We start from the raw sequence: 12665 nt of genomic DNA on the forward strand, positions 1-12665 counted from the left end.
AGGTGTCCTCAATAAATATGTTGACACTGATACTTTATATATTTAGTTTAAAAAAACTGAAATCACCACTTCAAAACACAGATTTAAAGTAAATGCAATAGATAATAGACTTACTAATTACTTGTCCAAAACAATGGAATCATCAGTAATTTTTTTTAAAATTATATTATGTAGCAGATTTTTTTACAAAATCTTATAGCAGCTGGTTAGCCTCCCAGGCTTCCATCTTTACTGCATTTTTGAAGAAAGTTGCTGAAAATATCATGATGGTTTTGTCTGCCTCAATTTTCAAATAACCCCATTGCTTCCCTGAAAACACTGAGCTATCAGGGTCATATGCTGGTGCGACTTGACACCGATAAGGTCATAGAGAGATATAGCACTGAAACAGGCCCTTCAGCCCACCGAGTCTGTGCCGACCAACAACCACCCATTTATACTAGTCCTGCATTTATCCCATATTCCCTTATATCCCCACATTCCCTCAATTCTCCTACCACCTAACTACACTAGGGGCAATTTACAATGGCCAATTTACCTATCAACCTGCAAGTCTTTGGCTGTGGGAGGAAACCGGAGCACCCAGCAGAAACCCACGCAGTCACAGGGAGAACTTGCAAACTCCGCACAGGCTGTACCTAGAACCGAACCCAGGTCACTGGAGCTGTGAGGCTGCGGTGCTAACCACTGCGCCGCCCCATTGTATCCTTGGAAATGTGTCAAAGTCAGGACATTTACCATGGTAATCGCTTTGAAAGAAAAGCTCATGTCACAGGGAGGAATTTATCTGAACATTTGTGTAATGGCATCTAAGTTACATGTCTTTCCCAGAAACACACACTGGAGGTTATAGCTGGTGTAGGATCTTACACAGAATGTAACTCAAATGTATGCACATGCAGGAATATTTGAGAATTCACTTGTGCTATACATACAGTTTGTGATTTACAGTCTTGTACTCAATCCTTGTATGTTGTAAACCTCAAAAATATCTTCTGTAATCTCAGACATCAATGAATGTGAACGAAATCCTCTTCTGTGTCGTGGTGGTACGTGTGAGAATACAGATGGAAGCTTCCAGTGTGCCTGTCCTCATGGCCATGAAGTATCTGCGGATGGAACATCATGTATAGGTAAGCTGCAGTGAATGATTAAGAGAGCTCTAATCCAAGGTGTGTTTTTGCAGGATAATTTCAGCTCACTAAAGCACACAGTTCTGCATATTTGGAAATAGAGTGACTTAAGTTTTCAGCACTGATTTGAGCAAGAGAAAACAATAGTAAATGCTTACTGTTGGTGATTTGGTGAAAACAGGGGCAGTGACTTAATGATGAAGCATTTGGCAAAGTTTATCTGTTTGTTTACAATGCAGGAGGACAACTTTTTTCAATAGCTTTGAGTGTACAGTGTTTGTGTGCCCCAACCTGTGGACTAAGTTCAGACAGTCCTGTCTTTCTAGAGTTAGTGATCAGGAGTCTGGCATTTGTTTCACTTTATAAATGTAAGTACCAACAGCATATACGGTACTCCCCATTTTGCCCTTGGCAGTTTACCTTTTACCTTATTGGAGCTAGTAATCAGACCTAGTCACCCCTTCCATTTCCAAAAATGCAAAAGAGTTACATTAATGAACCTAAGTTATCCTCAGACCAGAATGCAATGTCTTTTTTTTTTTACTTATTGTCTAATTTAAATATTTCAAACATTTTTATAGATATTAATGAGTGTGAGTTAAGTGACAACCTTTGTAAGAATGGTCGCTGTGTCAACATGATTGGACGGTACCAATGTGCCTGTAATACTGGATACCAAGCAACACCAGACAGACAAGGTTGTGTTGGTAAGTACTCTTTAAACTTACTCTCCTAAGTTACGAGAGTTCACTTTTGGTGGGGTTTGGTCCATTGGAGCATCAACGTGCGGCATTGCTCATTGGTGGAACAGTGATTTGCTCCCCTACTCCCCACAAAATTAAAGAGCACACCAGTGTAAAGTGCTTAGCAGAGGATAAACACCCCTTCCAACGATTAGGAAAAAACAAAATTAGATGGATAACCTTCACAGATGAGCATACATCCTGGCAGCTATCCAACATCAGTATTGTCAGTACTAGGTTTTCAGCTTCATGATTGCATGCGTAAGGGGGCAGGGAGGTTCAGCAAAGGGAGAAAACAGTAACTTGCATTTATGTAATGCCTTTAATGTAGCAAAGCGTCCCAAGGCACTTAACAAGAGTCTTATCAATAAAAAGAAATTTGACACCAAACCACAGAAGACGATATCAGGACAGATGACCAAAAGCTTGGCAAAGAGGTAGGTTTTAAGGAGCATCTTAAATGAGAAAAGAGAGGGAATTCCAGAGCTTAGGGCCAAGGAGGCTGAAAGCACGGCTGCCAATGGTGGAGCAATTAAAATCGAGGATGCACAAGATTCCAAATTGGAGGAGTTTAGAAATCTCGAAGGCTTGTAGCGCTAGAGAAGGTTACAGAGACATGGAGGGATGATGCCCTGGAAGGATTTGAAAACAAGGACAAGGATTTTAAAATTGAGGCATTGTCAGGCCAGGAGACAGTGTAGGACTTCAAACACAGGAATTATGGGTCATTGAGGCTTGGTGCAAGTTAAGATCGGGGCAGCAGAATTTTGTACAATCACAAGTTTATGCAGGGTGGAAGGTGGGAGGACAGCGAGGAGAGTATTGGTGTAGACAAGTCTAGAGGTAACAAAAATATGTTTGAAGGTTTCAGCAGCAGATGAGCTGAGGCAGGGTTAGAGTTGAACAATGTTACGAAGGTGGAAGTGGGCGGGGTCTTTGTGATGGAGTGGATATGCGGTTGGAAGCTCATCTCAGAGTCCAACCAATGTTACGAACAGTCTGGCTCAGATTAAGATAGTTGCCAGGGAGAAGGATGGAAGTGGTGGTCAAGGAAAGGGATTTTGTGATAGGCACCAATGACAGTGGCTTTAGTCTTTCTAATAATTAGTTGGAGAAAATTTCTGCTCATCCACATCTGCTCATCTGGATGTCAGACAAACAATGTGACAAATCAAAGATGGTGGAGGTGTCAAGAGAGGTTAAGAGGGCTGAATGTCAACAGCGTATGTATGGAACTCTACTGCCCATGTCTTAACTTGCGCCGTCCCATTCCCCTATGTGCTCACTAACCTACAGTGGCTCCCAGTCAATTCTTATCCCTATTTTCAAATCCCTCCATGGCCTCCCCCCACCCCCATCTCTGTAATCTCCTTCAACCTCACAACCCTCTAAGATATCTGTGTTCCTCTAATTCTAGCCTCTTGAGCATCCCCAACTTTAATCACTCCACCATTGGTGGCTGCGCCTTCAGTTGCCTAGGCCCTAAGTTCTGGAATTCCCTCCCTACATCTCTCCACCTCTCTAACTCGCTTTCCTCCTTAAAGACCTACCTCTATGACCAAGCTTTTGGTCATCTGACCTAATATCTCCTGATGTGGCTTGACATCATATTTTGTTTTATAATGCTCCAGTGAAGCGCCTTTCGATGTTTTATTACAATAAAGGCGCTATATAAATGTAAGTTATTGTTGAACCTCATGTTTTCAGATGACAGGCTGAATTGTCTTTTCCTGCTGCCAGGAGCGGCGGTAAGCGAAAGAAATGGTAGTCCGCACGCACAGGCCACGCGCCGTCACGCCACTGTCATCTAGTACATGGCAGCTCATTTCTGCAGGGTGGGCCGGCCCCACTAATCACGTAGAGGGGATGGCCTCAGCGAATCCGTGAACAGCGTCATCTGGCTTTGTGCAGGCGCTGGTGCCATTTTTAAAGGGCTGCCAGACCTGCGCAGACACTACAAATTTGCACGCCGTACCCCCTCACTATGCTGAAAATAAATGTCTGACCCATTCCCCACTCCCTGCCATTACACTGCAAATAAATGGTCGCCCCGTTTCCCCCCCCCCCCCCCAACAAAAACTTAAATTGCCGAGTTGACCCCTCTCCCCCTCCCCACCCCCCGCAACTGCACAAAGTGCAGAGGTCATCCCTTCCCCCCCACCCACACTAGAAATTCAGAGCTAACCCTATTTCCCCCCCCCCCCCCCCCACCTCCCCAGTACACTAAGAATCCTAAGTTTCCCCTCTTCCCCACCTCAGTGGTGCCAGCTTTCCCTGGATGGGAAAGTGAAGCCTTGAGTGCCGCCCATCGCAAGGAAGATCCCAGACAGCCGGTAAGATTGCAGGGAATGGTATGTAAATGTATTCATGACCTTTATTTCAATATTTAAAGTTGGGTCCTGTCGCCGAGCAGTGAGGGGGCCGCCACAGAGCCTTGCCGCTGACAGGAAGATCAGGCCTGGCAATTCCGCCGTCGGGCTCCGTGGCAGGCTGCTGCCGCTCAGATCTTTGTGCCACCCCATCCACCCCACCCCCCCCCCCCCCCCGCCCCCCCACCCACCCTACCAACCATGGAAGTGCAACAAAATTCAGCCCGATGTCACCATGGGACAGCATGTAGATGCAAACTAGTAGAGGGCCAAGAATAGATCCTTGGGGAGCTCCAGAGGTAACAGCGCAGGAGTGGGAAGAGAAGCCATTACAAGTGATTTTCTAGCTGCAATTCAATGAAAAGAATTGAACCAGGCAAGGGCACTTCCACCCAGCTTGACGATGGAGTGGAGGCATTGAAGGAAGTGGATGGTGGGGTCAACTGTTGAAGGCTGCACATTGGTTGAGGTGAATGAGGAGGGTTAGTTTACCATGGTCACCATCATAGGATATCATTTGTTCCTTTGATAAGGGCTGTTTTAGTACCGTGGCTGGGAAAAAAAAACCTTAAAAAAGCGGTAATCAGAAGTTTATAATGTGAGATTTTATTTCTAAAGGGTTTCTCTTTTAGGTAACAAAGCATCAACACACTTGCAGTAATAGCTCCCCGTATAGTACTGGAGCAGCTGAGCAGTGCTCCAGGAGCACAGCATTTGTTGGAATGAGTGCTGAAGGACAGGCCTTGTTAGAAGTTCGCATACTTTCCTTGCCGGTCCCCACCTCATGCCCTCCTTTGCCAGAAAAATAGCATGTATGCTCAATTATCAGCCAGTAGCCCTGCACCAGCTGCTGGAAACTAAAATTTGAGAACTGTGTTGTGAGAGCCAGAAAGCACATTCAAATTAACTAGCGTTGAGTTATCGGACAGGATAAGTTAGTTTATGTGCAAGTGCACAGAGCACCTGAATAGCATCAATACCTTTGCATGGGGACTGCATAATTGGACTTTAACATCCCATATAGCATCCTGGATGGCATTAGTAAGCAGTGGATGAGGGGAAACTAATCAGGTGATTGAGATATTCCATATTACTGAGTTATTTAATAGTTTTATAATTATTTTAATAGCGGAATTGGAGTGGCACTGCCAGATATCCACAATCAGTTAAATAAAAGCAAAATACTGCGGATACTGGAAATCTGAAACAAAAACAAGAAATGCTGGAATCACTCAGCAGGTCTGGCAGCATCTGTGGAAAGAGAAGCAGAGTTAACGTTTCGGGTCAGTGACCCTTCTTCCGAAGAAGGGTCACTGACCCAAAACGTTAACTCTGCTTCTCTTTCCACAGATGCTGCCAGACCTGCTGAGTGATTCCAGCATTTCTTGTTTTTGATCCACAATCAGTTGATGGATTACTCTTGTAATAGTATTTGATGGAGATTTTCAGCTAATTTTTAATTGATTTAGTTATGTGACAACCACAGTTTCAAGGATTTCCAGTTTTAACAATATGATGAGCAAGGTCACACACAGGGGTGTATTTTCACCTGGTAGTGGAAGCAGGACAAATTTCAGCAGTGAAAACTTCGCTGCCTCACACTGTTATTTGAATATTCTTCTTGCTGGGATCATTGCTGGTCACTCTTTGCCTGCTTACTGCGTGCAAATACCAATGGAGAAAGGAAGGAGAGCAAAGCCCAGATACCCGACTATTTCCCTCCTATCTGTCTCTGTTTCCACCACTTCTGGAACCACCAGGTGAACCAAATCATTCAGCTTTGAGGTAGGAATGGGATAGCCCATATTGCGCAGATGAAGGAATAGGACTTAGATGCCAGCTCTCCCTCCATTTCCTGCCCTCTGAAGACTTCAATCTTAGTCGAGACTGTCAGTAAATGAACTGATCCAGTCTTGTGGCCCCTTTAATGTTCCATTCCAACTCTTCATATACTGTCGTGGCAGTCACCATATGCCACTGCCTTGATTTATGCAGGGCCAGAACTTGCCTGGCGCCCACTACAAACCCAGTAACCCCTGGTGCAGAAAGCCGGGTTGCAGTTACAGTATCAATGTGGTTGGTGAAAGTCCTGCCCTGTCCATGTTTGAGCAAATTCTGGAAAATTCAGTGCATAGAGACACAAAAAAGGCAATGCAAACGGCAAGCATTACAACCATCAAATTAATCTTTTTGTTTTGTTTCTTTTCCTAGGGAACAGGGTGGAAAACATTAAAGTTAGTATGTACTCTAAAATGCATACCAACCTCATACTCAAAATCTAATTGACTATTAGAAAATTCAATAATATAAAAGCAAAATACTGTGGATGCTGGAAATTGAAATTAGAACAAGAAATGCTGGAAATACTCAGCAAGAAAAATCAATGTGTTGTATAACTTTGCTCCTTGAGTACTAGTTAATGGTTTTAAATTTTATTTTTGTTGCTTCATCAGAAAATATAAACAAAGGAATGGGTACACCAGTATACCAACTTGGAACAATTAACGCTGACATGAATAATACCTGGAGGCCCTTGGCATTAAGCATGCTGTTTCTGAATTGCAAACCATTGCTTTCAAACCCCTTGTCAGTGGTGCTATCAGATCTCATGCTACAAGTTTAAACATTATTTCATTCTCCCAATTCAGATTTGAAAATTTAATCATTACTTATCCTCGACTGTAAATCTCATACTCCAGTTGCTTTCTGTTGCAGACATTGATGAATGCACAATTGTGAACGGAGGATGTGAGACTTACTGCACAAATTCTGAAGGCAGTTACGAATGCAGCTGTAGGAGTGGCTATGCATTGCTTCCAGACCAGAGATCTTGTACAGGTAAGGCATAATTGTGCAGATGTCATTACAGTATAAATACAGACTGTTAAGTAGTTTTAGGAGTAATCTATTTTCCAAAATACATTGATCTATTGAGAATATTCACTAACTCACATTGAAATATTATTGAACGATATTATAATTGATCTTTGGTATGCCTTTCAACTGTTCAAAAAATGATGAAATTGGAGATTATCTTGCTTATATCTACATATTCAGTTGTGCCCCTGTAAAGTCAATTATCGTAAGAGATCTAATATGTCTGATAGGAATTAGTTTAAAAGAAAAATGTATTCCACTGAACTAGAACAGAATGCTGGTTGTTGTCTCTCAGTCATTCTTTGCTAATAGTTTGTCCTTTAAAACTGATGGTTAAAGACTGACATTTTTTGTTAATAGCTCTGGCTGTGGCATCATGAGTGTACATGTGGCCTATTTGACCCCATTCCCGTTCTTAAAAGCTCAGCTTTATGATGTCATATCAAGGACATTCCATACAAAATGTCTGTGGTCAGATATACTGTGTAACTATAACTGTAACATAAAACTATAACATGTTAATAAGAGTTCACTGAGGCAAGTAATTAATGTACAGATACCTCTGATTTTTATTTTTCTGGCATTTTTTCTTCTCCCTTCTTGAAGGTGTGGACTACTTGCTGAAATATTTGCCAATGACCACCCTCTGATACTTGACCCAATCTTTGAGTATCACAGGAGCATCACAGCCAAACTCAACCCTATCCTCAAAATGCAATTCCAGCAGGGGCCACTGAATAGCCATCAGGAGATGGAACACCAGTCAAATTTCAGTTTCCTAATTCATGGCTGCTGAAGCCAATTGTAATACCCCTTTACCACCACCCCAACTGAAATCAGGTACCTTAGCACAGACTCAGAGTGAATCTGCAATGACTCAGATCCATGGGTGCAGCTAATTCAAACCAAGCTTTACATAGCCCAGCTGATCCTTTGGAAAACCTGATGTCTCATTTTCTAACAGTTAGTGATTGTGAATCAGTTTAGCAGAAAATGCGTTCCTTTATTAAGAATAAATTTGGCTTTCTTCAAATACCAGTTACTGACAAGCACTTCTGTTCAACATTTCTGGTAACAATGCCAAGACAAGCAGTTATTGTGCTTTGACTGTAAAGCAGGGGAAGAACCATGATTGTAATATGTGCTCGCAGCTGCTTTTACTCAGATGTAATCAAAGATAAAGAGTGACAGCTCGGTTGGAAAAAAGTGTTCCCACTGCCAATCAAGACATTTGGGAAGCTGGATCTGAGTTGTAGGTCACCAGAATATTTAAGGAATATTCTGGATTTTTTTGCAAATATTACTGTCTGTATTCAGTAGACTCGGTGGGCCGAAGGGCCTGTTTCAGTGCTGTATCTCTAAATAAAAATAAAAAATAAATAAAATTCAGCAAAAATGTTTCCTTATACTTCAATTAGAAATAAAAATAATAGAAATGAATGACAGAAAGGTAAGATGCAAAAGTGAAAGGCAGAGAAAACAAGAGCGAGAAACAAATGGGGCCATAGTGCAAAATAAAGCTCAGATGACTAACAATGTTAAAAATACAAGTCTAAAGGCATTGTGTCTTCATGCATGGAGCATTCGCAATAAGGTATATGAATTAACAGCGCAAATAGATAGAAACAGTTATGATATAGTTGCGGTTACAGAGACATGGCTGCAGGGTGACCAAGGATGGGAAATGAACATCCAGGGGTATTCAATATTTAGGAAGAACAGGCAAAAAGGGAAAGGAGGTGGGGTAGCATTGTTAGTAAAGGAGGAAATCAGTGCAATAGTGAGGAAGGATATTGGCTCGGAAAATCATGATGTGGAATCTGTATGGGTGGAGCTAAGAAACACCAAGGGGCAGAAAACGTTGGTGGGGGTTGTCTATGGGCCCCCAAACAGTAGTGGAGATGTAAGGGATGGCATTAAACAGGAAATTAGAGACGCATGCAATAAGGGTATAACTGTAATCATGGGTGACTTTAATCTACATAGAGATTAGTCAAACCAAATTAGCAATAATACTGTGGAGGAGGATTTTCTGCAGTGTGTACACGACAGTTTTTAGACCAATACTTGGAGGAACCAACTAGAGAACAGGCTATCCTAGTCTGGGTATTGTGCAATGAGAAAGGATTAATTAACAATCTTGTTGTGCAGCGTCGCTTGGGGAGGAGTGACCATAACATGATAGAATTCTTCATTAAGATGGAGAGTGACGTAGTTGAATCCGAAATTAGGGTCCTGAATCTAAATAAGGGAAACTACGAAGGTATGAGGCGCAAGTTGGCTATGGTAGATTGGGGAACTTTACTAAAAGGGTTGACGGTGGATAGGCAATGGATAATATTTAAAGAACATGTGCATGAATTACAACAATTATTCATTCCTGTCTGGCGCAAAAATAAAACTGGAAAGGTGGCTCAACTGCGGCTTACAAAATAAATTAGGGATAGTATTAGATCCAAAGAGGAAGCATATAAAATTGCCAGAAAAAGCAGCAAGTCTGAGGATTGGGAGCAGTTTAGAATTCAGCAAAAGAGGTCAAAGAGGTTGATTAAGCGGGGGGAAATAGAGTATGAGAGTAAACTTGCGGGGAACATAAAAACTGACTGTAAAAGCTTCTATAAATATGTGAAGTGAAAAAGATTAGTAAAGACAAATGTAGGTCCCTTACAGTCAGAAATGGGGGAAATTATAATGGGGAACAAAGAAATGGCAGAACAATTAAACACATACTTTGGTTCTGTCTTCACAAAGGAGGACACAAATAACCTCCCAGAAATGTTAAAGAACCAAGGGTCTACTGAGAGGGAGGAACTGAAGGAAATCAGTATTAGTAAAAAAAAACTAGTGCTAGGGAAATTAATGGGGTTAAAGGCTGACAAATTCCCAGGGCCTGATAATCTACATCTCAGAGTACTAAAGGAAGCAGCCCTGGAAATAGTGGATGCATTTGTGGTCATCTTCCAAAATTCTATAGACTCTGGAGCAGTTCCTACAGATTGGAGGGTGGCAAATGTAACCCCACTATTTAAAAAAGGAGGGAGAGAAAAAACAGGGAATTACAGACCGGTTAGCCTTACATCAGTTGTGGGGAAAATGCTAGAGTCCATTATAAAGGATGTGATAGCTGAACACCTGGAAAGCATAAACGGGATTGGACAAAGTCAGCATGGGTTTACGAAAGGGAAATCATGCTTAACGAATCTACTAGTTACATCCTCAAAAAACTCCAGTAGAATAGATAAGGGAGAACCAGTGGATGTGGTGTATTTGGATTTTTAGAAGGCTTTTGATGAGGTCCCACATAAGAGGTTAGTGTGCAAAATTAAAGCACATGGGATTGGGGGTAATATACTGGCATGGATTGAGAATTGGTTGACAGACAAGAAACAGAGAGGAGGAATAAACAGGTCTTTTTCCGGATGGCAGGCAGTAACTAGTGGGGTACCGCAGGGATCAGTGCTTGGGCCCCAGCTATTCACAATATATATTAATGACTTGGGTGAGGGAACTAAATGTAACATTTCCAAGTTTGCAGGCGATACAAATCTGGGGGGAAATGTGAGCTGTGAGGAGGATGTGATTTAGACAAGTTGGGTGAGAGGGCAAATGCATGTTAGATGCAGTATAACGTGGATAAATGTGAGGTTATCCACTTTGGTTGTAAAAACAGAAAGACAGATTATTATCTGAATGGTGATAGATTGGGAAAGGAGGAGGAGCAACAAGACCTGGGTGTCCTTGTACACCAGTCGCGGAAAGCGAGCATTCAGGTGCAGCAAGTAGTTAGGAAGGCAAATGGTATGTTGGCCTTCGTTGCAAGAGGATTTGAGTACAGGAGCAAGGATGTTTTACTACAGTTATATAGGACCTTGGTGAGAACACAGGTGGAGTATTGTGTGCAGTTTTGGTCTCCCTATCTGAGGAAGGATGTTCTTGCCATGGAGGGAGTGCAAAGAAGGTTTACCAGGCTGATTCCTGGGATGGCAGGATTGACGTATGAGGAGAGGTTGAGTCGATTAGGCCTACGTTCACTAGAGTTTAGAAGAATGAGAGGGGATCTCATCGAAACCTATAAAATTCTAACAGGACTAGACAGGCTAGATGCAGGGAGGATGTTCCCGATGGCTGGGGAGTGCAGAACCCGGGGTCAGAGTCACAGGATACGGGGTATGCCATTTAGAACCAAGATGAGGAGAAATTTCTTCTCTCGGGGCGTGAACCTATGGAATTCTCTACCGCAGAAGACCAAGTCATTAAATATATTCAAGAAGGAGATAGATATATTTCTTAATGCTAAATGGATCAAGGGATATGGGGAGAAAGCAGGAACAGGTAACTGAATTAGACGATCAGGCATGATCTTTTTTGAATGGCAGAGCAGGGCCAAATGGCCTACTCCTGCTCCTATTTTCTATGTTTTTATGTTTTTTTTATTCATTCATGGGATGTGGGCGTCGCTGGCCAGGCCCATCCCTAATTGCCCTTGAGAAGGTGGTGGTGAGCTGTCTTCTTGAACCGCTGCAGTCCATGTGGGGTAGGTACAGGCACAGTGCTGTTAGGAAGGGAGTTCCAGGATTTTTATCCAGCGACAGTGAAGGAATGGCGATATAGTTCCAGGTCAGGATGGTGTGTGACTTGGAGGGGAACTTGCAGGTGGTGGTGTTCCCATGCGTTTGCTGCCCTTGTCCTGCTAGTTGGTAGAGGTCGCGGGTTTGGAAGGTGCTGTCTAAGGAGCCTTGGTGCGTTGCTGCAGTGCATCTTGTAGATGGTACACACTGCTGCCACTCTGCATCGGTGGTGGAGAGAGTGAATGTTTGTAGATGGGGTGCCAATCAAGCAGGCTGCTTTGTCCTGGATGGTGTCGGGCTTCTGGAGTGTTGTTGGAGCTGCACCCATCCAGGCAAGTGGAGAGTATTCCATCACACTTCTAACTTGTGCCTTGTAGATGGTGGACAGGCTTTGGGGAGTCAGGAGGTGCGTTACTCGCCTCAGGATTCCCAGCCTCTGACCTGCTCTTGTAGCCACAGTATTTATATGGCTACTCCAGTTCAGTTTCTGGTCAATGGTAGCCCCTAGGATGTTGATAGTGGCGGATTCAGCGATGGTAATGCCGTTGAATGTCATGGGGAGATGGTTAGATTCTCTCTTGTTGGAGATGGTCATTGCCTGGAACTTGCCATTTATCAGCCCAAACCTGGATATTGTCCAGGTCTTGCTGCATTTCTACACGGACTGCTTCAGTATCTGAGGAGTCGCGAATGATGCTGAAATTGTGCAATCATCAGCGAACATCCCCACTTCTGAACTTATGATTGAAGGAAAGTCATTGATGAAGCAGCTGAAGATGGTTGGGCCTAGGACACTACCCTGAGGAACTCTTGCAGTGATGTCCTGGAGCTCAGATGATTGACCTCCAACAATCACAACCATCTTCATTTGCGCTAGGTATGACTCCAGCCAGCGGAGGGTTTTCCCCCTGATTCCCATTGACCTCAGTTTTGCTAGGGCTCCTTGATGCCATACTCGGTCAAATCATGTTTCAA

The 12665-nt window shown here is 43.0% G+C and overlaps 1 protein-coding gene across 1 annotated transcript in view; it reads left to right on the forward strand.

Moving 5' to 3' along the window:
- LOC137350605 (fibrillin-1-like) overlaps nucleotides 1-12665 on the forward strand; it is a 670523-nt gene that overhangs the window by 474439 nt on the left and 183419 nt on the right. The window contains exons 27-29 of the mRNA XM_068015324.1: nucleotides 1008-1133; nucleotides 1715-1840; nucleotides 6961-7083. Coding sequence (XP_067871425.1) covers nucleotides 1008-1133; nucleotides 1715-1840; nucleotides 6961-7083 — 375 coding nt within the window. The remainder of the gene's footprint in view (nucleotides 1-1007; nucleotides 1134-1714; nucleotides 1841-6960; nucleotides 7084-12665) is intronic.

The sequence above is a fragment of the Heterodontus francisci genome, chromosome 35 (assembly GCF_036365525.1).
Source record: "Heterodontus francisci isolate sHetFra1 chromosome 35, sHetFra1.hap1, whole genome shotgun sequence".
In the NCBI taxonomy this organism is placed as follows: domain Eukaryota; kingdom Metazoa; phylum Chordata; class Chondrichthyes; order Heterodontiformes; family Heterodontidae; genus Heterodontus; species Heterodontus francisci.